We start from the raw sequence: 26,310 nt of genomic DNA on the forward strand, positions 1-26,310 counted from the left end.
CCCGCCCAAAAATGGTCCATACTTTTCCCCACACACACCCAACAACCCTCCAAGTTCACACCCACGCTCTTTTCTAGCCATTACTTCCCTCTCTCTCAGCTCCTCCGTTACTCCTGACTCCCCAAAGCCTTTGCACTGCTTCTGAGGGGTGTGGGAAATACATTTCTATATTGTAGTTTAAATGAATTATTACTCAAAGTTCTGTATTAATATGCCTAATAAGGAATCTCTTTGTCAAAAATATTTCCTGAATTTTTACAGACATAATTGCTGACAGATATTTTGAAATAAATTACCAAAATAATTGAAACTGGAATTGTGTTATTTTGACAAATAAAATATGAAGAATTTTGCAAAATTTTAAAATAATATGCACAGATATTTTAATATTTTGGTGCAGAATTCCCCCATGTTAGATACAAGAACCAGAATGGATAAGGCAGCAGGGAGCCCCTAACAATCAATGAGCTCTCAGTTCTTTACTGTGAGACCAGCATCTGTCATCTGATTGGCCATCACCCTCTACCATGTAATTTCCCTCCCCCTTCCTATGATGGATAATGATACGAGTGAAGACAGGCCTATGTAAACCAAACCGAAGGTGTTTGTTTGGGGAGATGTATACAAAGTGGGGACAAGGGAAGCGAGGAGACATGAACTGAAACTTATTCTTCTACAGGTACAGTAACCTCGTGAACGCGGGGTGTGAAGCCAGGACCCAAATCAATACCAGAGGGGGTACAAGGTCAGTGTGACATACATAGATCACGCTTCCGTCGGTCGCTCAGGACCTCTATCCCTTAGCTCGTATCGAGCCTCGAGAGAGGAACACTGGGGCGATCCCTCGTTGGTCTGTTCTTCCTCGATGACACCAAGGCAGGTTTCCGCGATGACGGGGCGTCTGAAGGCGGATGATAACGGCTGTGACTGTGATGGGTAACTAGACAGCCTGTTGGAGCAAGACGTGCACCAGCCTCTGGGATGGGCCGCAGCCCCTAACTGAGCTCACTGCCGGCCTTCTAAAGATTCTAAGGCGGGAAACCCCGTAGAATCCTCGTGTAAAACCGGTTTGAGCTGGTTCTTGTTTACCGCTGTACCACTGCTGACCGTTGAAAAGGGCGGGAAGCATTCTAGCTAACCCTCAGGTCACATGACCAATACTCTATTTTAGATTATAGCATGGATGCCACCCAAATACAATAAACAATGACAATACAAACACAGACTTTAGGATTTTGCCCCTAACACTGTACTGAAAAACAAATTATTTGCTAGCACCCAGTTTGCCAAGCAGTCTAGAACCCTCTGAATCAGTGACCTGTCCTCCTCATTATTTACCTCTCCCCCAGTTTTTGTCATCTGGAAACTTCATCAGTCATGATCTTATGTTTTCTTCCTGGTCACTGATAAAAATGCTAAATAGCATTGGGCCAAGAACCAATCTTGAAGAACTCTCCTGGAAACAGAGCCACTCAATAACAATTCCCCATTTACAGTTTTTTGAGACCAATCAGCTGCTCCATTATCTTGCCCAGGATCGATGACAGGCCTATAATTACGCTGGTCATCCTGGTTACCATTTTAAAAAACTGGCTCAACTTTAGCTTTCTTCCAGTCTTCTGGAACTTCCCCAGTGCTCCAAGTCTTATGAAAATCAACACTAGCAATCCAGCAAGCTCCTCGGCCAGCTCTTTTAAAACTCTTGGGGGCAAGTTATCTGGATCTGCTGATTTAAAAATGTCTGATTTTATTAGCTTCTGTTTAACATCCTCCAGAGATACTAGTGGAACAGAAAGAATGTTATCACTGTGTGACAAAAGTGTATCATTTGTTCCCCCCCGCCCAAAAAAAATACAGAACCATTCACTTTTAGTTCTGTGATCAGTTCCCCTCTGTTAGGACAATGCTAACCCTAACTACTGGCCTAAAGATTATAAGACAGGTGCCAGGGCTGTCAGCTCCTCCATTCATTTTGTGAATGGTGCCTCAGTACCAACTTCTTTCCCCCCCCCCCACCCCCAAAAAAAACTATTTGGTGAATTCATGTCAAATTTGTGACTAGTTCTGGCTCACCGCAACATGCATGTTTCAGTGAATTTCCTATTAGCAGAATAAATTAATCACCCACCTCTAATTCTCAGGTCAGAGCTGGAGCCAAAAGCGGTTTAGCACCATCTGGGATGTTCTAAGGTGTTTTCTGGACTCTGAGATGGGAACAAACCCATAAAGCGTCACTGAACAGTGAAGAAACCTGAAACCACAAGAGACATTTCACTACTAGACTGTGAAAGACAGCGACTCGTATCCCAACTGGCCACATCCCCTCTCCATGTAAACCCTATGGCCAGGAGCTCCTGAGGGGAAGAGCTCTCTAGTCCCTCTGTTGCTGAAAAGTGGTGTCACAGAGCTTCATTTGTATAGGCAACCTACCCACAATTCTTCTAGTGGCTCTTGAGTGGTCACCATAACTATCTAGGAACTTGGATTTTGGGGGGGTAGTGAGCCCCCCCCCCCAAGAGGCTCCCAAGGGGGAATGAGCTCATTTACAAGTAGCTAGGAGTTTGATGGAAAGTCCCATATGCTCTTGTCTTCCCGTCTCTGGAGATTTTGCTCTGAGAGATAACAAGGAGTGAGGAGTTTGTTGCAATAGCTGTTGCGGGGACTTTGGGGCAGGAAAGAACACAGAGCACAGCTGCTGCAGGAGAGGGGGGTGGACTCTGGTGAGGCCCTCCCTACCCAGCCAGCGTCTTAATAAAGCTGAATCACTAAGCTGGGTTAGGTGGTGGCACCTCTGGACAAGCAGCTGCCTTGGGACTGGAGACAGGGCTGCAACCAGACATTTGGATGACTGCAACTCCCTGATGCCAACCATGAGCAGGGCGTGGTGGATGAGCAAGGTGGTGTGGCCAAGGGGCTCTCACCTGGGAGATCTTCTCACGGGCACATGGGAAGGGAGTTAGATGGACGGCTGCCAAAATTACTGGAGGGCAGGGCAGGCATTTTATTCTTTATTTGTGTATCTATCCTGTGACTGTGTTATTTCACGTTGGACTGTTCTCCTTCCCATGGTAAAGAGTTCCTTGTTTGCACAAAGTCTCAGGCAGCTTGTAAGTGGTGAAGTTCTGTATTTTCAGGGCTGTTTCATTTCCTCAGAATTTTGGGTGGGGCCTTGAGTGAGTTTAGTTGATTGTCAAGAGGGACGCTACATGTATTCACCCACTGATCGCTGTGTTAGCCGCCTGGCAGAAGGGGTACAGGGATTGGAGCCGAACTTGTATTCAAATTAGGGAGTTCGTTCTTATTCCATCAGCCAGAGATACACCCAGTTCTGGAGCTCCTGGATGATGGGATCGTGCATCAGCATCGATGTGGCTTCTCTCCAGTCCACGCTGGATGCTGAACTCATAGCTAGCCAATGCAGCCATCCATGTCCGCCCCGTATCATCTGGCTCGGCACTTGTCAATACAGGAGCTAGTGGGTCGTTGTCTGTCCACACCTGGAACTGAGCTCCATACAGATACATGCCTCTCAGCCCATCCGTTCCCAAAAGCCTGCAAGGGATCAGGACGTTTCTGTTCCATAGTTTGTGGACTTTTTAGGTTTTGTCTTGTATTTCCTTTTCTCGTTGCTGGACTGGTATCCGCTGCTGAGGTCATTCCCTGGGCGTGTAATAGCAGCGTCATTCTTCACGAATCTGAGGTAGTAGCCACTAAATCCTAGCAAGTGCTTGAGCTCTCGGTCACTTCGCAGGCAGGGCCGTGTAGCAAGAGCCTCTGCTTGATCAGGGGCTGTACTTACACCTCCTGTGAGACTATGTCCCAACTACATGATGGACGTTCTGCAGAACTGCTGTATCTCAGCTGACGGCTTTAGCCCATGGGCTCCTAGCTGGTCTAACGCTTCCAGGAGACTTTCTTCATGCTCCTTCAGACGTCTCCCACATAGAATCAGGTCACCAGATAGACCAATACCTGCAACAAGTTCATGTGTCCCACAACTTTCTCCTTTAGATGCTGAAATGTGCCAGGCGCTCCAGCTGTGCCCAGTGGCGGATTAGCCAATGGGCCTGCGAGGCCTATACCCCCTAGGGGCTTTGGCCAATTGGGGAGCCATGGAAAAATAGGCACCCCGCCCCCCGTAGAAATCCGCCATGGGGCAGCAGAAGCCCAGAGGCCTGACAGAAATGCCAGGCGGGTGGGGCTCGGGAAGCCCCAGTGCCTGGACCCTCGCTTAGGCTCCGGATCTGGCGAAGGTCTCGCTCCCTGCTGTGGCGGGGGAACAGAGCTTCTCCGGTCTCGGGGCTCCATGCGGGGGCGAGTGGGGGCAGAAAGCCCCAAATGGGTTGTGGGGCTGCAGTGACATATACACAGTTAACACGGGGTTAGTTGAAATCCCCCATTATTAGCGACTTTTCTATTTTTCTAGCCTCTCTAATCTCCAGAAGCGTTTTGCAATCCCCATCCTGGTCAGGTGATCGGTAGGATATTCCTACTGATCTGTTCTTGTTATTCAAGCAGGGAATTTCTATCCAGAAAGATTCTAGGGCACAGCTTGAGTCATTTAAGATGTTTACTATCTTTAACACTCTGCTTTGTCACATATAGTGCCACTCCCCGCCCAGCACGGCCCACTCTGTCATTCCGATAGATTTGGTACCCTGGTAAGACCATGTGCCATTGGTTATCCTCATTCCACCAAGTTTCTGGGATGCTTGTTATAGGAATATCCTCATTTAACACCAGTTACCCAAGTTCACCCGTCCCTCACCTTGGTCTCCCCTGCTGTGGGATCAGCACCAGCCCGGTCAGCTGGCACCAGACCAGCGTCCAATCCAGAGGGCTGGTTTCACTGCAGATGTGGCAGGAGATGGGCCATGAGAGGAAACTCCTCCTTTAGACGCAGCAGGAAATGCTCAGCCTGGGGATGAGGTTAGGGCTCCAGTTGAAGTTGCCCTTCCTCGCACCTGGGCCCAGAAGGCTCCTGGCTTCATCGTGTGCATGTTTTCCTCGGCCCCTCAGTGAGGCTGCTGACCAGGTGGTGACATACTGACCAGGCCACCTACTGAGACTAGACCAAAGAGCCCATTTCGCACTGGACCTGGCAGGAGGATCTCCACGAGAGCCCGGCAACTCGCTCCCCCCACTGATCTGAAATAGCCTGGGCTGCGGGACCTGGACACCCTGAAAAGCCACCTGTGAGACAGGACTTTGGAGAGGGCCGAGGGTTTGCTGCCCACATTGATGTGAGGATGGAAAGGAGTCTGGCTGGAGGTGGCTGGCTGGCAGGAGTTTGCCCTGGTGCCGGCTCCTCTTGCAGTACGAATGGCAGGTTAGAGCGGCTGAAACCTGGCTTGTCCAGGTGTCTTTTGTGTAATTACTTAAATGGAAACAAACAAACAAACTCTGACCAAGACATTTAACTGCCTTGTGCATCGCTTTCCCTGTCTATGAAATGGGGATGACGATCTCACGCAGGTGGGTTGGGAGGGAATGTTTTCAAGTACTGGCAATAGCCATGCCCAAGGAGCTGCAGAAGGCAAAGTGTTATGTGTCCCTTCGGCCTTAAATGATACCAACTCTGCCTCCGTTGGCTGTACCACGACCTCTTCTCATCCACGTGTAGCACAAGGTCCAGTGTGCTTCAGAAGCAGCAATGGGAACAGCAAATTATGGACTAGAAACTGCTGACCATTGGGAGAACTTCCTCATTCCTGCCAGGAAGTGCCCCCCTCCAGGGGCGCCAGACAGGGGAGGGCAGGGTGCCATGCCTGCCTTACCTGCCTTAAGGGCGAGCGATGGGGGAAAGGGCCTCGGCTAGAATGGGCTAGGTGCCATCTTTGCATGTAGACATTGTAAGGACAAATGCATGTGCACACCCGAGTTCCCTTCCCCTTCATCGGGCTCATCCGAGTTCCTCTGGAGGGACTGGCTATATCGTGGGGGAGACTCAAACAGGACCTGGCTTGTGGCCTGTCCGGAGTCCCCCACTGCCTCTCCTCCTCCTGCTGTTCATGGCAGGCGTCTGTCTGTGGCTCCTGTGAGGTCTGTAAGCCAAGTATACCGTGCAGTTCCTTCTAGAAGTGACAAAGCACCAGATCTCTTGTTGCACTCCCTGGCCTTGTGGTATCCCAGGGGAAGTTCCTTCGTTTTCATGTGGCACTGCTGCTGATCCCTGTCGTACCCCTTTGCCTGTATCCTCATGCAACTAACCGTCATTCAACAGGAACTCTTATCTGGTGTCCGTCTGCTCTGGCCACAGAGGGTTTCAGTGGCCTGGGTTCTTAGACACTAACTGCTGGTGCCTCCACCTGACTGTTTAAGGGAGTCAGGAACCCTCCCGTGCCTCCCTGTGTGGTTTCGACTGCCCACAACCAGGTATTTATCCCTATGACTAGCCTGATACCTTGGCTGTGCATTCTTCTGGCACCTCTGTAGTGCATGAACCAACAATCAAAGGAAAATAGAGAGGAAGCAGAGGAAGGGAAGGGGAAGAGGGATTTGAAGTGGGCACATCAGTAACAAAATACAAACGGCAAGTAACACAACCCCCGGGGTGGATTTCCCTGGATTCACGAGTCCAGTTTACCCCCACTGGTGGGCTCCATAATACGGAGGAATCCATGTACCTCGATGAGGCCCTGCGAGCCTGAAGCTGCTTGAGTGCAGTGGGGTGATGAGGGCACCTCCCTGCGGCTGCAATAGGGGTTACTCACAGTGGGAAAAGTCCCCACGGCACAGGGGGCCTCCTCCGTGTTTCCAAGAGCAGCTGCCCTCTCCCAGAGCGGTTCAGCAAATCCCTTTAAGGGCAAAATAGGCCACATCCCAGGCTGGGGGAGGCAGCGAGGGGATCACCCGCGCTCCTCTGAGGCATGGGGAAGACAGAAAGTGGAGCGTCCGTGCTCCCCTCAGGCTGGGGGGGAAATTGGCAGGCGATGGACAGCGCTCCCCTGAGGTGGGGGGAGGCGGGGAGAAAGGGGATCGCCCACGCTTCCCTCAGGTGGGGGGGGGGAGGGACGACAATACGTGGATCGCCCGCACTCCCTCAGGCCGGGAGAGACATGTTTGTAATTGGAGAAGGGCTGCCAGTGAAGGGCAGATAGGGAGGGTGCATTTATTTTTCTCAGGTTTCTGGGGATCAGTCAGATGTAGTTGTTTGTCAAAGGGGTGTGTAACCCAGGTGCCCTAGAGAGCGATATCTCTTTAAGAGATCTATGGTGTGGGAATAGCACTGAGTTGTGTCTGGGTCAGGGTTTCTAGGCGGGGGCACAGTTAGCTCTCCTCAGCCAGAAGTTTCTGGAATTGGGTGTGGTCGTTCTGGGTGTGCTCAATAGGTTCCCTGTTGCTGGACTTGACTCCATGAGGACAAGTAGTCAGGGCAGCTGCTTTGCAGAAGGCCACGTGCCCTGGGTGGGTTGGGAGAAGCTGAGCCCAGGAGCAGAAAGCCGGCTGTTGTCCCGAACTCTGAAGCATTTTGCAGCAGGTTCGTGATATTGGCAGGGCTGGCTCCAGGCACCAGCGCAGCAAGCACGTGCCTGGGGCGGCAAGCTGCGGGGGGCGGCCTCTCGGTCGCTGTGAGGGCAGCAGTGAGGCCGCCTTCGGTGGTGTGCCTGCGGGAGGTCCGCCGGTCCCACGGATTTGGCGGTAATTCGGCGGCGGGGACGCCGAAGGCGTGGCATCGGCGGACCTCCCGCAGGCACGTTGCCGAAAACTGCCTCACTGCCGTGCTTGGGGCGGCAAAAGACATAGAGCCGCCCCTGGACATTGGTAACCCTCCAACAGGGAAGTCCGGTCAGTGTTAATTATAGAAAGGGAAAATTGGGAGGGAAAAATTAACTTTTTATTTTAATTCTAAACTTTGGATGTTTGATTTTAGCCAAACTATTTTATTTAAATGATCTCAACTAGTCTGATGCACCAACTTTTCTCTTATTTAAATATAATGATGGAGAAAGGGTCATTTATTCTGAGTTTTGTATTTTTCTTGTAATAGTTTTTTTTTTTTTTAATCTATGTACTTAACGGAGTGGTGGGTTAATTGGTTCGCTGACTAGCTGAGTGATTTCAGCAGAGGAGGAGGAAGAGTCCGTACGGCTCCCAACTGAAGATTTCTACAAACAAGGGGAGGGAAGATGTTGCTTTTAACTCACTAGACTGTACAGATTTGATCAGAGACTCTAACTGCGGCCTGGTCTATGCTATAGAGTTATGCTGACGTAAAGCAGCTTATGTCAACCTATTGATGTCTGTGTGTACACTCCAGCCTTGCTCCCGCCGACGTGAGTGCCCTACGACACTACCATCATCACCCCACCTCCACGAGCGGCGTGGGGCTCACATCGGTGTAGTTAGGGAGACACAGAGTCCGTGTACACCAGAGGTCCCCAAACTTTTTACATCGTGCCTCCTCTTACCCGTAATGGAACCTGTCTGTGCCCCTCCACCCCGAACCGTGGTTGGGAGCCACGGCTGGGAGCCAGTCCCACAGGACGGGGAAGCAGACAGAAGCAGAGCTGTGAGCCCCCCGAGGCCGGGCCAGGAGTGAAGGCCTGGGCTGAGGCTGGGGCTGTGGCCAGGAGTGGAGCTGGGCTGTGGGCGGGGCCAGCGCAGAGCTGGGGGCAAAGCGGGGCTGGGTGGTGCTCCCTCTGCACCCACCCCTGGGGGCTGCCCAGGCCCCACCATGCCCCCCTGAATGTTCCTTTGCATCCCCTAGGGGACACACCCCACAGTTTGGGGACCACTGGTGCAGACACTGCGTTACTTATATCTGCTGTTTGCTCTCTTTCTTGTCAATTTCACAGCTCCCTGGTAGAGCCCTGAAATTGACAAGACAGGTTAGTAGGCTCCCTGCTGAGAATCCCTGCTGGGCTCACAGCTCGGACTGTCACCCCGAGGTGGGTGGGAGACTCCAGCTAGAGCCCTGCTGCCCCCGGGCTCCCGGCTCCCTGCTGGGAATCCAGCTGCCCCCCGGCTGCCTGCTGCCCCCTAGACTCCCTGCTCCCCACCAGGAGCCTGGCTGCCCCTATAGGGCTCCATGTTCCCTGTTCCTCACAGGGAGCCCGGCTGTGCCCAGGGTTCTGGCTGCTGCTCCGTTGGGAGCCCCACTCTCCCCCGGGGCTCTCTGCTCCCCACTCCGCACTGGGAGCCCAGCTCCAACCTCCCAGACTCTCCGCTCCCTGTCAGGAGCTCAGCCAGGAGCCTCCTGGTGGGGAGTGGGGAGTCAGGAGCCCGGGGCACAGCCAGGATCCATGTGGGGTGCAGGGAGCCCGGGAGGCAGCCAGGCTCGTGGCAGGGAGCTCCACGTGAAGCTGAGAGCCCTGGTGGTAGCCGTGTTCCCAGCAGGGAGTGGAGCTGGGAGCCCGGGCAGAAGCTGGGCTCAGCGGGGAGCTCCACTCGGTGCTGAGAGCCCCCCACACTGCCCCTCTTACGTCGCTGGAAGCGTCCTGGTGAGGCCGTGCACCACTGCCAGAAGGAGGGTTGTGTGGACATGGAAAAACCACAGTAATTACAGCTGTAAGTTGACCTAACATCGGTCAACATAAGTTTGTAGTGTGGACATGCCCTGAGACGCAAGTGAACTCAGTCTAAGCTTCTAGGAACTCCGATCTCACGTGTCTGGGGGATCAAGCAGATTAAGTTGTTTGTCAAGGGAGTGTGTTTAGTTTTCCCAGGTTTCTGGGATCTCACTGGATTTAGTTTGGCAAGATATACAAGGCATTAGATATACTTGAACCCAGCCCTTCTTTTACTGCTAGTCACAAGGTAGAAGGTTACATACAAGGGGTGGGAGGCAGCTTGTATTCAAATTAGGCAAACTTGACTCTTCATTAGAAGCACAGGTCACATCCTTGTTGGTCCATGTCAACTTCTAAACTAATAACCAGATGCCGAACCGCCCATCGGGAACTGAATAAAAGCAGCTGGATTTCCCTTCCCAAGCGCAGTCGCCCACAGACCGTGGCAATAGCGGAGAACAAGGCTGTAGCTGTTGAACCACCTGGAAGCGAACTGAAGTTTCTGCCTATCTCACAAAACCGGTGAGTGAGCTGCCCAGGTGAGCTGGAGAGTCCCTCTTCACCTTTCCCCAGCTGGTCAGTAGCTTTTGTACCTGCCGTCCCTTTCAGCCAAGCGAGGACATGATCCTCCTAATGTCAACCCTTCCCAGAGGACGTGCACCGAGCTAGCAATTCAGTGAGGGTGCAATTCACCCCAGTGCCATGAGCCAGCAACAGAGCCGGGCTCCAGCTGAATCCTCAAACGAGGGTGGCAGTGGCACTGCAATGGTGATTGGGCGTCTGCATCCAAGGGGGATCCAGGGGACATAGTGTACTTAGATTTCCAGAAAGCCTTTGACAAGGTCCCTCACCAAAGTCTCTTACGTAAATTAAGTTGCAATGGGATAAAAGGGAAGATCCTTTCATGAATTGAGAACTGGTTAAAAGACAGGGAACAAAGGGTAGCAATAAATGGTAAATTTTCAGATTGGAGAGGGGTAACTAGTGGTGTTCCCCAAGGGTCAGTCCTAGGAGCGATCCTATTCAACTTATTCATAAATGATCTGGAGAAAGGGATAAACAGTGAAGTTTGCAGATGATACTAAACTGCTCAAGATAGTTAAGACCAAAGCAGACTGTAAAGAACTTCAAAAAGATCTCACAAAACTAAGTGATTGGGCAACAAAATGGCAAATGAAATTTAATGTGGATAAATGTAAAGTAATGCACCTTGGGAAAAATAACCCCAACTATACATACAATATGATGGGGGCTAATTTAGCTACAACAAGTCAGGAAAAAGATCTTGGAGTCATCGTGGCTAGTTCTCTGAAGACGTCCACGCAGTGTGCAGTGGCAGTCAAAAAAGCAAACAGGATGTTAGGAATCATTAAAAAAGGGATAGAGAATAAGACGGAGAATATCTTATTGCCCTTATATAAATCCATGGTGTGCCCACATCTTGAATACTGCGTACAGATGTGGTCTCTTCATCTCAGAAAAGATATACTGGCATTAGAAAAAGTTCAGAGAAGGGCAACTAAAATGATTAGGGGTTGGAACGGGTCCCATATGAGGAGAGATTAAAGAGGGTAGGATTTTTCAGCTTGGAAAAGAGGAGACTAAAGTGGGATATGATAGAGGTATATAAAATCATGAGTGATGTGGAGAAAGTGAATAAGGAAAAGTTATTTACTTGCTCCCATAATATAAGAACTAGGGGCCACCAAATGAAATGAATGGGCAGCAGGTTTAAAACAAATAAAAGGAAGTTCTTCACACAGCGCACAGTCAACCTGTGGAACTCCTTGCCTGAGGAGGTTGCAAAGGCTAGGAGTATAACAGGGTTTAAAAGAGAACTAGATAAATTCATGGAGGTTACATCCATTAATGGCTATTAGCCAGGATGGGTAAGGAATGGTGTCCCTAGCCTCTGTTTGTCAGAGGGTGGAGATGGATGGCAGGAGAGAGATCACTTGATCAACACCTGTTAGGTTCACTCCCTATGGAGCACTGGGCATTGGCCACTGTCAGTAGACAGGATACTGGGCTGGATGGACCTTTGGTCTGACCCAGTACGGCCATTCTTATGTTCTTATGAAGTGATGTAGATGCACAAGGAACAGGTAGGATTTTCTGACAGGTTAACCCCCGTTATCTAGGAAGGATCGTGAGTCAACTCTCACATCTTTGGCCAGTGCTCAAGCCAGTCAGAAGACAAAGCAAGAAGCTGGCTGTGTGACCGCTTTCCTCCAGCTGGGTGTTCACCGAGCTAACCCTTCGATGGTCCTGTTTAAACTCCATTTTTATTCATAGATTCATAGATTCATAGATTCTAGGACTGGAAGGGACCTTGAGAGGTCATCGAGTCCAGTCCCCTGCCCACATGGCAGGACCAAATACTGTCTAGACCATCCCTGATAGACATTTATCTAACCTGTTCTTAAATATCTCCAGAGATGGAGATTCCACAACCTCCCTAGGCAATTTATTCCAGTGTTTAACCACCCTGACAGTTAGGAACTTTTTCCTAATGTTCAACCTAAACCTTCCTTGCTGCAGTTTAAGTCCATTGCTTCTTGTTCTATCCTTAGAGGCTAAGGTGAACAAGTTTTCTCCCTCCTCCTTATACACCCTTTTAGATACCTGAAAACTGCTATCATGTCCCCTCTCAGTCTTCTCTTTTCCGAACTAAACAAACCCAATTCTTTTAGCCTTCCTTCATAGATCATGTTCTCAAGACCTTTAATCATTCTTGTTGCTCTTCTCTGGACCCTTTCCAATTTCTCCACATCTTTTTTAAAATGCGGTGCCCAGAACTGGACACAATACTCCAGCTGAGGCCTAACCAGAGCAGAGTAGAGCGGAAGAATGACTTCTCGTGTCTTGCTCACAACCCTCCTGTTAATGCATCCCAGAATCATGTTTGCTTTCTTTGCAACAGCATCACACTGTTGACTCACATTTAGCTTGTGGTCCACTATAACCCCTAGATCCCTTTCTGCCGTACTCCTTCCTAGACAGTCTCTTCCCATTCTGTCTGTGTGAAACTGATTTTTCCCTCCTAAGTGGAGCACTTTGCATTTGTCTTTGTTAAACTTCATCCTGTTTACCTCAGACCATTTCTCCAATTTGTCCAGATCATTTTGAATTATGACCCTGTGCTCCAAAGCAGTTGCAATCCCTCCCAGTTTGGTATCATCTGCAAACTTAATAAGTGTACTTTCTAAGCCAATATCTAAGTCATTGATAAGTTTCAGAGTAACAGCCGTGTTAGTATTGAACAGAGCCGGTCCCAAAACAGACCCCTGCAGAACCCCACTCATTATAAAAAGAACAGGGTATTTGTGGCACCTTAGAGACTAACAAATTTATTAGAGCATACGCTTTCGTGGGCTACAGCCCACTTCTTCGGATGCATATAGAATGGAACATATATTGAGGAGATATATATACACACATACAGAGAGCATAAACAGGTGGGAGTTGTCTTACCAACTCTGAGAGGCCAATTAAGTAAGAGAAAAAAACTTTTGAAGTGATAATCAAGGTAGCCCAGTACAGACAGTTTGATAAGAAGTGTGAGAGTACTTACAAGGGGAGATAGATTCAATGTTTGTAATGGCTCAGCCATTCCCAGTCCTTATTCAATCCTGAGTTGATTGTATCTAGTTTGCATATCAATTCCAGCTCAGCAATCTCTCATTGAAGTCTGTTTTTGAAGTTTTTCTGTTGTAAGATAGCCACCCGCAGGTCTGTCAGTGAATGGTCAGACAGGTTAAAGTGTTCTCCCACTGGTTTTTAAGTATTATGATTCCTGATGTCAGATTTGTGTCCATTAATTCTTTTGCGGAGAGACTGTCCGGTTTGGCCAATGTACATGGCAGAGGGGCATTGCTGGCACATGATGGCATATATCACATTGGTAGATGTGCAGGTGAACGAGCCCCTGATGGTATGGCTGATGTGATTAGGTCCTATGATGATGTCACTTGAATAGATATGTGGACAGAGTTGGCATCGGGTTTTGTTACAAGGATAGGTAATGGCTATTGGGAATGGCTGAGCCATTACAAACATTGAATCTATCTCCCCTTGTAAGTATTCTCACACTTTTTCAGTCTTTCGGAATCTCTCCTGTCTCCCATGATTTTCCAAAGATAATAGCTAGAGGCTCAGATACCTCCTCTGTTAGCTCCTTGAGTATTCTAGGATGCATTTCATCAGGCCCTGGTGACTAGCAGGCATCTAACTTTTCTAAGTGATTTTTAACTTGTTCTTTTTTTATTTTATCTTCTAAACCTATCCCCTTCCCATTAGCATTCACTATGTTAGGCATTGCTTCAGACTTCTCGGTGAAGATCGAAACAAAGAAGTAATTAAGCATCTCTGCCATTTCCAAGTTTCCTGTTACTGTTTCTCCCTCCTCACTGAGCAGTGGGCCTACCCTGTCTTTGGTTTTCCTCTTGCTTCTAATGCATTGATTAAAAAGTCTTCTTGTTTCCCTTTATTCCCCTAGCTAGTTTGAGCTCATTTTGTGCCTTTGCCTTTCTAATCTTGCCTCTGCATTCCTCTGTTATTTGCCTATATTCATCCTTTGTAATCTGTCCTAGTTTCCATTTTTTATAGGACTCCTTTTTATTTTTTAGATCATTCAAGATCTCGTGGTTATGCCAAGGTGGTCTTTTGCCACATTTTCTATCTTTCCTACCCAGCAGAATAGCTTGCTTTTGGGCCCTTAATAGTGTCCCTTTGAAAAACTACCAACTCTCCTCAGTTGTTTTTCCCCTCAGGCTTGATTCCCATGGGACCTTACCTATCAGTTCTGTGAGCTTACCAAAATCCACCTTCCTGAAATCCATTGTCTCTATTTTGCTGTTCTCCCTTTTACCCTTCCTTAGAATTGCAAACTCTATGATTTCATGATCACTTTCACCCAAGCTGCCTTCTACTTTCAAATTCTCAACGAGTTCCTCCCTAGTTGTTAAAATCAAGTCTAGAACAGCTTCCCCCCAGTAGCTTTTTCAACCTTCTGAAATAAAAAGTTGTCTGCAATGCAGTCCAAGAACTTGTTGGATAGTCTGTGCCCCGCTGTGTTATTTTCCCAACATATATCTGGATAGTTGAAGTCCCCCATCACCATCAAATCTTGGGCTTTGGATGATTTTGTTAGTTGTTTAAAAAAAGCCACATCCACCTCTTCCACCTGGTTAGGTGGCCTGTAGTAGACTCCTAGCATGACATCTCCCTTGTTTTTTACCCCTTTTAGCCTAACCCAGGGACTCTCAACACTTCCGTCTCCTATGTCCATCTCCACCTCAGTCCAAGTGTGTACATTTTTAATATATAAGGCAACACCTCCTCCCTTTTTCCCCTGTCTATCCTTCCTGAGCAAGCGTGTATCATCAAGCCTCGGGCAGTATACCCACTTGTGCCTTGTCTGGTTACAAATACTACAGCTTAGGTTTTTGGGATCCCTTGGAGGTGGTCTATCCACATCGACTATCACCCCTGGGATGGATTTATTTGAATCCCACTTCATGGTGCCCCCCATGTGTCCCCCCTTGGGGCCCCAACCTGGGCCAGTCACCCTTTGTTTTGTTCTCACCAGCGGACGCACTGTCCACAGATTCATCTGCCAACTGGCCTGTGCTATGAAGATCCTTGGGCTCCCTATCCACTAGCCACAGTTTAAGCTCATGGGGACATTCCCATAGCTCCAATCCTACCAGGTCATATAGTGACACCTGCATCTTTACCCCATTTGTGGAGATGTTCTCCCAGCAGGGTGGTGGCTTCCATACACGTTACACGTTGGCTCTTCTGCACACCCCAAAACCTTTCCCTCGAAGCCTGACTTGTCAATTCAGACTTAAGCAGTAGAGCCTTTTTGAACTGTCTGTACCCCCCACACAACTCTGCCCATCTGGCTGTACGTCTCTGTCGCTTTGGGATCCCGTAAGGGGGTGAGACAGCAGAGCCGGTCCACAGGTTCAACGTGGTTCAAACCACAAGCCTCCCCCAAGGCAGGGAAGTATTTATATCACCCCCACTTAAACTGGGGCAGCAATTTGGTATCTAGGCTCCCTGTGGAATTGGCTTCCCATGGTCTCTCCGCACTTACTCCTCGATGGGACCTCTTGTTCTCCTCTTCTCCGTATCCAGTTCATGCTTTCCTTGCGTGTTCTGGTTTTTCTGCTGTTCCATCTGGTGCCGTCGCTGGTCCTCCTCATGCGTTCACTGTTTAGTATCGATCGCCACCTTCTAGTCTCTGTTCCTGCAGCTTCCTCGTTTCCAACTCTCACTGCCCCCAACTCTGGGGTGGGAAATTGGGCTGTGAGGGAGCCATGCGGCTGCTACGGCTGCTGCCTCTGTCGTTCCGGACTCTGTGGGGAACTTGCCTTCTCCAGCCGTGCAATCAACTGCACCTGGTTGAATTTCTCAACACTTCTCTTCTCTCCCTGCACAGCTCTGTGATGCTCTCCGCAGGGAGGCAGGTACACGGAATTTTCTTGCTTGTTTCCTTTCACTAACCTTGTTTGTACTGCTGCAAGTCACTCACTGCACAATACTCCTGGTGCATTCAGTGTCCCACCCCTGCCACCAGCTGTCAGGGACCCACAGGATCTGTGCTTTGCCCCAGCTTCTAAATGTCCCTGGTGTGCCAGACCCCAAGGGGTCCCACTCTTCCTTAAACATAGGCCACGCGCCTCAGTGCCTCTGAGACTGAGGCTCTGGGCTCCAGCACTTCTGTTTCCCACTGTGAGCTCTGCCCAGCGAGTCCAACTGAGATAGACTCCGGGTCAGAGACTTTTGCCCTCTCCAGGGATCAGTGCAACTCAGCAAGTACTTGCAGTGCCACCAGGCAGCATTTCAGCAGAGATTAGGCTTTATTAGTCAACTGGAGGATAGCATGTGGAAGTCCTTACGTTAGCAGAGAGAAGCAAAGGCGAACACATAGTCCTTGCTGGCCATGTCAGGGCTCCCTTGAGCCATGCTGCTAAAGGAACCAGCCTGGGATCCTCTCTCTGTCTCAGTTCCTTTGTGTCTCAGTCCCAGGTGAGGGCTCCTGATTCTCCCAAGACCAGGTCTGATCCTAGCCGCCTGCCACCTCCTGGTGCATTGTACTCTTCCTGTAGACTCAGGCTGAGTTCGCAAGTTCCACCTGCTGGAGGGCCCTGTGGATAGGGGCCAACTGTTCAGTCCTTGGGGGTCTCCATTGTCTTTCCAGATCCTCCATTGATCTGGGTGGGTTTCAGCCAGTCCCTCAACGACCCCTTCACACCACCCCGGCCAGCTAGTGACCCAGCACCTCACGTCTCCTGCTCTGCCCCAAGAGCAGCTTTTTAACCCTTTTGTGCCCACTGGGCAGCAGTCCCTAGTCGAGTCAGTCACTGCCCCGCATCTCATTCCTAGAAATATTACAGACAATTCCCTCTTCGTCACTTCATGTACGACACTTTTTATTTACAAAAAAAAAACAAGGAAAATTCCTGCCAGAAACTACATTAGCGTTGCAGTTGAGAGAGCGTATCAGTAAAAGCGGGTAAAACACAATGCTATTATCTGGAAACAAAGTGTCATAAACTCAGGAAATTCACAGTTAAGGTTAAACTAAACTGAAAAGAAATCTAAATATGTTAAGGTCACATTAGGGCACCCAAACAACCTTAACTCTGCCCTGCCATAAACTCTACCAACTTCCCATACAGTTAAAATTCACGGCAATCTTGTGCCTGGGAAACATTTGAATAGTCTACTCTGTGATTAATGACAGCTTTCCCTGTTACTTTTCATCGCAGAAATGTTCTTTGTCAGCAGACATCTTCATTCTGCCCTCCCGCGGCACCGTGCAAACCCCACACCCTTAGGATTAAGGCATTTTAGTGGATGAGAACCAAGATAACATTGAACTGATTGCATCTGAAGAAGTGAGGTTCTTACCCACCAAAGCTTATGCTCCCAATACTTCTGTTAGTCTCAAAGGTGCCACAGGACCCTCTGTTGCTTTTTACAGATTCAGACTAACACGGCTACCCCTCTGATATTAAACTGATTGTTAAAGACTCAATCGGGTTTTTTTCTTATTTTTTTTCCCTCACGGGACAACTGCAGGCTACAGTTAAGGTTGTTTGGGCGCCTTAACTGCATTTTCATACTTTAACGTGTTTGGATCTTTTTTATATTTAACCCTGGCTGTGAATTTCCTGGGTTTTAAGGTTTGTTTTTTGGATCATTACAACAGCTCTGTAATGTACTTTACCTAAATGACCGATATGTGCTCTCAACCTTAACTTGGGTACCCGTGATTCTACTAACAGGTGAATTTCCAGAGAAACTAGAAATAGTTTGATAAAGTTTCTCAACTCTAACTTTCGAATGATCTTTGGCTGAGCTGTCACTGACGATCCCATAATTAGATTGGCATACAAAGCCTGATTGGCAGATGGGTAAGTACCTCTATTATAGAATCTGCCCACCCCAAGACAGGTTCTCTGGATAAACCACGTTTTGTCCCCAAAAGGCAGTGGAAGCTAATCAGAAGACATTGTCATAAATACAGTAGAATGGTCTAGTGGGCAGAGGAGGGAATAGACTTTAAGGGACCCTGATTCCATTGACAGGTCTGCCCCTTACCTGCTTCAGGATCTTAGGTTGCTGGCTCTCTGTGCCTCAGTTTCTCCCTCTGTAAAATGAGGACCATCCGGCATATGTGAGCTGCTCATCTGAAACTTGCTATGGGTGTAGCTTATTCTGAATAAAATATTCATGTGATCTTCTATGTTGACAGTGCAAGGATGGAGTTTCTCTGGCATCTACTAATGGCGATTGGGATCCTTGCCGGGACTGGGGTGTCTCAGGGCTGCACCCCACCAGCAGGTGGTAAGGAGCTGGCACAACTTGAATGGAAACTTGTTATTTTTTATGTAATACCCCATTCCCTTCGGCCCCAACCTCTGCCTAGTGAGACAGCAGAAACCCTGGGAGGCTCTTCCTTTCGCACCACTAATTGGGCAGGGGCTCCAGCTGGTAGAGGCAGGCAGGAGAGGTGCCATCTGAACATCATGCCACATCCCTGCTTTGGGGAGCAGCTCCAGCTGGGTATGGGACGTGGGGTGGCGTGAGAGAGTATCCGTCTGGGCTGACACCCCAGCACCGACTATGAACCTGGCTCTCATGAAGTGGCTGGTTTGTGTCACTGCCGGGAAGTGGCTCTGGGTACGTGTGGGACAAAGGGCATCTGGAGCCCCCCAGTGATGGGCACGTCCCACCTCCCCTCTTCTCGCCCTCCGATTCCAGCTCGGAACTTGGCGCTGGGGCGCCCGGCCACTCAGTCCTCCACGTTCGAGAATAAAGAGACAGGAAAAGCCATGGCTGGAAAGGCCGTGGATGGAAAACGCGATGGGAAGTGGGAACAAGGCTCCTGCAGCCACACCCAGTTCGACACAGAGCCGTGGTGGACCGTGGACTTGGGCAGTCGTCAGTCTGTCTCCGCGGTGATCGTGAAGAACAGGGAAGACGAATGCTGTGGGGAGAGAATCAGGGGAGCCCAGATCCGCGTGGGAGACTCCTTGGCCGACCATGGCAAGCAGAACCCCATGTGAGTTGCTTTCCCAGGGCATGGTCTCTTCCCCTCGGAGCTACCTGGGGCTGGGAGCGCTGTGCTGGTGGTGCTCTCAGCTCCTGGATGGACGGGAACTGCATGTCACTGAGCACAGCGACCCCTGCAGGGCAATCCAGGGTAGAGCCGATCTCTCTTCAGGCCCCTGTGTGTTCTCGCTCTACCCTCACAGCTCCTGCCCAAGTAGGATCATCACATCAAACGGAACAGGAACTGATTTTTCTGGGATTCACAGATTTCTGAGGCCAGACGTGACCTTTCTAATCATCTAGTCTGACCTCCTGTATCTCACGGGCCAGAAAATCTCTTGCAGTGATTCTGCACAGAGCCCACAATTTCTCTGTGAGGTGCAGTGTATCTATTAGACTGATGTCCGGTTTTGATTTAAAGACTCTAAGGGAGGGAGAATCCACCGTGTCCCGCAGTAATCTGCTCCAGTGGTAAACAGCCCTGCTGATAAAAATGAATACCATATTTCTAATCTGAATTGGGTTGTGATGGGGACTGGGGTAGGCAGCATCTCTTACAGTGTTCCCTTCACCCCATATAGATACACAGAGATGTAGGGCAGGAAGAGATCTCAAGGGAACATCTAGTGAATCCCCCAATGCTGAGGCAGGTCCAAATACACCTAGACCAGGGGGAGTCAGTTATTTTTTGTCAAGGTCCAAAGTTCCCGGTCAAGGTATAGTCAAGGTACAGACTCCAAAGAAAATAATAAACAAATGATGATAATAAGGCAATAAAAAGATTTCTGGGGTGTGATCAAAAGTGTCTGGTGGTCCAGATTCGCCCTGTGGTCAGCCTATTAACTCCCCCGACCTACAACATCCCTGGCAGGGGTTAGTCTAACCTCTTCTTAATCCCCTCCAGTGACTGGGATCCCACACCCACCCTCAGTGACCTATCCCAATACTGAACTATCCTTAGAGCCAGAAAGGTTTTCCTAATATTTAATCTAAGTCTTCCTTGCTCCAAATTGAGGAGATGACTTCTTGTCTTACTGTTGGTGGACATGGAGAGCAATTGATCACCGATCTCTTTGTAACAACCTGGTCTGCTGGTTATGTGCCCCTGGAACGCCACTTCCCGTCCGAGTGCAGAACTGTGGTTGTGTCCTTGCCTCTGTTTCCCCTCGTGGGCTTTCAGGGAATTCAATGAGGGTTGGATGTAGTGAACGTTAGTGCCCCATCAGGGGTCTAATTTATTTAACCAAAGGCCAAAACACAGTACACAAGCCAGCGTTCATCCCCACGAATCCTAGACGAGGGAGGAGGGGAGTTAACCTTCGTCTGTCTGCCCCGCTTGGCTCCATCCGTCTCCTTCATCCAGGCTCCTGACCTGTAAGCAGGGCAAGATGTACACCTTACGCGCCCCTAGGCACAGCATCTTCAGTGCCCCTCCTCCCTGCCCATGTGGCCCCAGGACGCTCCAGCAGCCCTGTGTGGCCCTCTGCCGCCTCGCCTGGCTCCAAGAAGGCTGCTGTGACTTGTCACCTGCGGACAAAATGCCCCCGTCACCCGCCTGCCAGCTGTGCGCTGCCACCCGCCAGACCAGCCAGCCTCCACCAGCTCAGGGGGCTCTGGCGCCCCAGCGACCTCTGGAGGGGGAATGGTGGAACTGCAGCACATTTTCTGCAAAAAAATCAATTTGACTTCTCTCGGGCAAGAATTCTGCGCATGCTGCAAACGTAGGGTTACCATATTTCAGCAAGCAAAAAAGGGGATGGGAGGAGCCCCGCCCTAGCCCCGCCCCTGCCCCTCCCACTTCCCGCCCCCCCAGAACCCCAAACCCCCAACCCTCCCCCCGTTCCTTGTCCCCTAACTGCCCCCCAGGACTCCACTCCCTATCTAAGCCTCCCTGCCTCTTGTCCCCTGACTGCCCCAACCCTTATCCACACCCCCACCCCCAGACAGACCCCTGGGACTCCCACGCCCCATCCAACCACTCCCCACCCCCTGACAGCCCCCCCCAGAACTCCCAACCCATCTAAACCCCTCTGCTCCCTGTCCCCTGACTGCTCCGATCCCTCTCTCCACTCCTGCCCCCTGACAGCCCCCCCCAGAACTCCCAACCCATCTAAACCCCTCTGCTCCCTGTCCCCTGACTGCTCCGATCCCTCTCCGCACTCCTGCCCCCTGACAGCCCCCCCCAGAACTCCCAACCCATCTAAACCCCTCTGCTCCCTGTCCCCTGACTGCTCCGATCCCTCTCCACACTCCTGCCCCCTGACAGCCCCCCCCAGAACTCCCAACCCATCTAAACCCCTCTGCTCCCTGTCCCCTGACTGCTCCGATCCCTCTCCACACTCCTGCCCCCTGACAGCCCCCCCCAGAACTCCCAACCCATCTAAACCCCTCTGCTCCCTGTCCCCTGACTGCTCCGATCCCTCTCCACACTCCTGCCCCCTGACAGCCCCCCCCAGAACTCCCAAACACTCCCCCCCTGCTCCTTGTCCCCTGACTGCCCCCTCCTGGGACCCCTGCTCCTAACTGCCCTCCAGAACCCCACCCCCTATTTATGTACAGGCGTGACTACCTGCCCTTTCCTGGTTACTATACGCGGCCAGTCCGCATCCACATCCAGTAGTTAAAATAAATAAATAAATAAACTAATGATTTAAATTGGAATTTCATCCATTAATAAGTATTTATTATATAGTTAAAACCATTCTATTGAAGGGCAGATATTAAATAACACTAAATATGTTAATGTTCAAAACAATATTAAAAATTTGAAAATTTAGAGCATGGAAACCAAAATAGCTAAAATTTAGTTTTGGCAAGATACACGGAATGGAAACTCCGGGATCTTTACCTGTCACTGAATATAGCCATCATACCAATAGTGGAATATAAAACAAGTCTACATATACTCTCCTTAAAATTTTTACTTCTGTCCATTCCCAATAATTGTAACAAATCATTATTACCTTCACTCCACTTGCCACGCGCCCCAAGCACAAAACCAAAGAAGTGGATATTTTTACCTCCCGTTAAGTTTTTAATTTCTTCCTCTAACTCAAGATAATAAGCCACCTTCTCACTGTGGGCTTGTTCCAAACTTCCGGCATTATCCTCCCATCGCACTGTAACATCAACCACCACTGCTGTATCTCCTTTTATAAATATAATATCCGGCTTTCTTAACTCACCCTTACTATTTCTCAAATGGGGCTCTATCATTGCCTTCCACCCTAATTTACCAACCTTATCCACAACTGCAGACACTACTCTATTATGCCTTTTTATCCTAGCATTCTTAGTCTTATAACATTGTCCTGAGATATGGGGAACAGTCTCCCGCACTTTACCGCACCATCTACAAAGAGCATTCACACCTCCTCTTCCTCTTGCTAATGTCTCCCTAGTAGGATAAATATTTGCCCTAAGCTGCAATGCTGCGATATACGCTGACGATTTAACTTTACTAGAGTTTCTAAAAATCGAATTACTAATTAAATCATTTTTAAAATATTTTATCCCTATTCCCTGACATCTCAGTTCCAACCATCTTAAAAATTCCTCTTCCCTCCATTTCTTGGGATGAGATGTTACTGCACTAAATGACAATATTTTATCCACAAGATTTTCTCCTGCATATAGATAAGATAGGTCCATCCAATCATCTCTCGAGACAATATGTCTCCTCCATTTACGAATTAACATATTTGGGATTTGCACACTAAACTTAGTGAGAGCTAAACCACCATCCCTACCTCTAGAATAAAATATCCCATCTGTGGTACACTGAGGTAAATGTAAAATCTCTTTAACTATTTTTCTAACTAACACATCAAGATCGTCTAAAAGATTAAAAGGGGGTTCTATTAAAAGAAGATTATAAAATAGCTTCGGTAAGATGTATGTCTGTAAAATTAATATTTTTTGGGCCGGTTTTAATGGGGCCTTAATTAAATTCTCACTCCAATCTTTCAATTTTTCTTTAAGTACCGGTCCCCCTACACCTATCCAGGGATCTATTCTAGCCCCTAAATATTTTTCAAAATCCCCTGGTTGAACATATTCAATCTTCTCTGACCCTATCTGCCAATTATCCTTAGGATTAACTACATAGGTTTTATGTTTAGTTAAAATATGAAAGCCTTTCGTTTTCTTCACATTAACAGAGAGATTAGTATTTTTACAAAACTCCTCTAAGATACCCAAATTTTTGATCATTCCTTTATATGAGCTACTTAAAATTGCCACATCATCGGCAAAAGCCAATGACGTGACACTATTACCCTTAACATAAAAACCACTTCCTTCTACTTCTAATCTATTTAAAAGGGGATCCATAGCAATATTAAACAAAATTGGGGACAACGGGTCACCCTGCTTGACCCCCCTCCTAATTAAAATAGACTCAGTAGCTTCATCACCCACCCATACCCTAGTTGTGCAATTATCATAAAGGTCCCTAATAATATCTATAAAATGTTCATCTATACCAAATCTTCTCAACCCGGCTATTATATGTCCGTGTCCCACAGAATCAAATGCTTTAGCCAGATCTACGAACACTATTGCAATTTCATTCCCATTTCGTTTAGCCCCTTTAATCAAATTATCTAATATAGCAATATTTTCCTCACACCCAGGGGCGGATATAAACCCTTTTTGTCTACTACATATCTTAACTGTTTCCACCAGTCTTTTTGCTAATATTTTGGTATAGATTCTAATCCAAACTGACCCAATTGTCAATGGTCTCCAAGATGTTAACTTCTTCATTTCCTCCTCATCTTGTGTCTTTGGTATTAAAATCGTTCTATTTTTCTTAAATTCATCTGGTACCTGTCCATTTAGAAACCATATATTAAAAATTTTTGTAAGTATTAAGGAGTCTAAATTAAAAATATCCCACAAATTGCTCACTTTTACTTTATCTGGGCCAGGAGCACTATCTTTTCTTATTTCTGTTAAAGCTACTCTAATCTCATCCACAGAGATCGGACTCATTAATATATCATTATCCGCATTCTCTGTGGATGATGGCCACCCTATCATATTACCATGTCCAATTGTTCCCAAAATATTTACATAGTATTCCTCAATTTCTTTCATAGGGATAGCACACTTAGCCTTATCTGGCTCTCCCATTATAATGCGAGTCAATCTTCTTCTATCCTTATCAAATAATTGTTGATAGAATTTATACTTAGCTTTCTTTGTAGCATATCTCCTAATTGCATTAAATTGCTTCCTTCTCCCCTCCTTTCTAATCTTCCCTTTTCCTTTATTCCTCAACTCTATTTGACTTTCATTTCTAGGGTCCTGTCCCTCTACTAATGAATAACATAATTTTTCCAACATTGCCCATCCGAGAGCTTTTGTTAAATCCTCCTTTAATAATCCTTCAATTTCCCCTAAACTATTTATTATTTCTCTTCCCTCCCTACTTTGTTTTCCCCGTTTACATATTTTCTCCACTAAATCCACTTCTGGATGTCCTTTTAGTGGGAAAATCCTCTCTCTTGGGGGCGGAATTTCTAATATATTTACTCTAATGTCCTCTACCTCAGTCACTTCCTCCCTATCTCCTGTTACCACTAACTTCTTCTTTGCTAATTCTCGTCTTTTATCTGATATTTGTTTATTCGTTTTGGTCCTCATCTCGCTCTCAATACATTTATTTATATTCCTTTTCCCAATATATTTCCTTTCCAACTGTATAAGCTGCGCAACCTCATCTTTAGTCCATATACGAGATCTAGTCGATCCCTCTTTGATCTTACTTTTAGCAGCCATATCTTCTTTTCTTTGCTCATTCCTCACAGCAGGGTGTCTATGTCTACAGTGTTGGCTCAATCCAGATCTAGTATGAAAACCAAGCCCACAGACCGAGCACATATGGCTCTTCATTGGGGTATCCGCCTTCTTGGGTATGCACTTGGGGTAGTGGCAAGCTATATTATGATATTGAGAAGATTTTCCACATTTACTACATACAACTCGTATGGCTTTACTTTTATGAACCACATTAATGTGTTTGGCCCATTTACCAAATGTTGGTAATATCTGGGGACATATTGGACAATTAAAACTATCAACGGGATACTCTAAATAAAAAACCCCATCCTTCCACGAACTACTTTCTAATATATTTATATTACTACCAATACTGTTAAGATCCTTATTACGATCCCTATTAAAATCAGTACTTGATTCCCTAACATATGGATCATCAAATGTACTTAAATACTTAAAATCTGGATTAAAACTGTCCATAGTTAAATCATTAAAAGTGTCCCTTGTAAAAACCATCGGTAAGATAGATAAAATCTCCTCACCATGATCATCACAAACATTCTCCTCTACCTCCTCTCCATGCTCCACTGGGAGGACTTGATTCTCACTCTCATTCTCATGAGACTTCATTATAGTCCACACCATTTTATCCATTGGTCCAGCGACCCTGATCACACCCCTAATATATTTAACACTGTCAGCCGGGGCATCAAAGCCAACAGCGGGGGCGTTATTAACCCGGTCCAGCGCCAATCCGGTATAAAAATATAAATTACTTTTTTCCATAGCTAAAAGATTTACCCTTCTCAGGGGGAAACTAACCCTTTCCAGGGGGAAACTAACCCGTGCCTGGGGGAGACTACCCTTACCAGGGGGAATCTAACCCTTACCAGGGGGAATCAACCCGTACCTGGGGGAGGCTACCCTTACCAGGGGGGCATCCATGTGGCACCATATGGGGCTGCCCAACCCCGTCCCACACCCCACTGAACGTGGGATGTGGGTTCGTCCTCCGCAATCCGCCTGGCTATCCAAGCCAGTTACCGACTCTCACCACGAGGAGGTAGCGGTTGGACTTGCAATCCAGAGGCTTTCCTCAAAGAGGGGTCCCAAACAGCATAATGTCGAGCTCTAACGGGCAAGACTCCCTGTTCCTTGTCCCCTAACTGCCCCCTCCTAAGACCCCCCCAACTGCCCCCCAGGACCCTACCCCCTACCTGTACCCTGACTGCCCAAAACTTTCTCCACTCCCCCCAAAAAGCCCCCCCCGAACTCCCGAACCCCCCCCTGTTTCTTGACTGCCCCCTCCAGAACCTCCCTGCCCCTTCTCCTGTCCCCTGGCCCCCTTACCCTGCTGCTCAGAACAGGGTGTTGGGCTCTGTGCGAGCCGAGCCGGACACGTGGCTGCGCTCCCCAGCACAACAAAACCCGGTCCCTGGCCCTG

The 26,310-nt window shown here is 48.3% G+C and overlaps 1 protein-coding gene across 1 annotated transcript in view; it reads left to right on the forward strand.

The window, feature by feature from the left end:
- LOC101948759 (uncharacterized) overlaps nt 1-26,310 on the forward strand; it is a 138,119-nt gene that overhangs the window by 101,576 nt on the left and 10,233 nt on the right. The window contains exons 19-21 of the mRNA XM_065582488.1: nt 10,012-10,051; nt 18,283-18,374; nt 18,792-19,092. Coding sequence (XP_065438560.1) covers nt 10,012-10,051; nt 18,283-18,374; nt 18,792-19,092 — 433 coding nt within the window. The remainder of the gene's footprint in view (nt 1-10,011; nt 10,052-18,282; nt 18,375-18,791; nt 19,093-26,310) is intronic.

Source organism: Chrysemys picta, chromosome 2 (genome assembly GCF_011386835.1).
Source record: "Chrysemys picta bellii isolate R12L10 chromosome 2, ASM1138683v2, whole genome shotgun sequence".
Lineage (NCBI taxonomy): Eukaryota > Metazoa > Chordata > Testudines > Emydidae > Chrysemys > Chrysemys picta.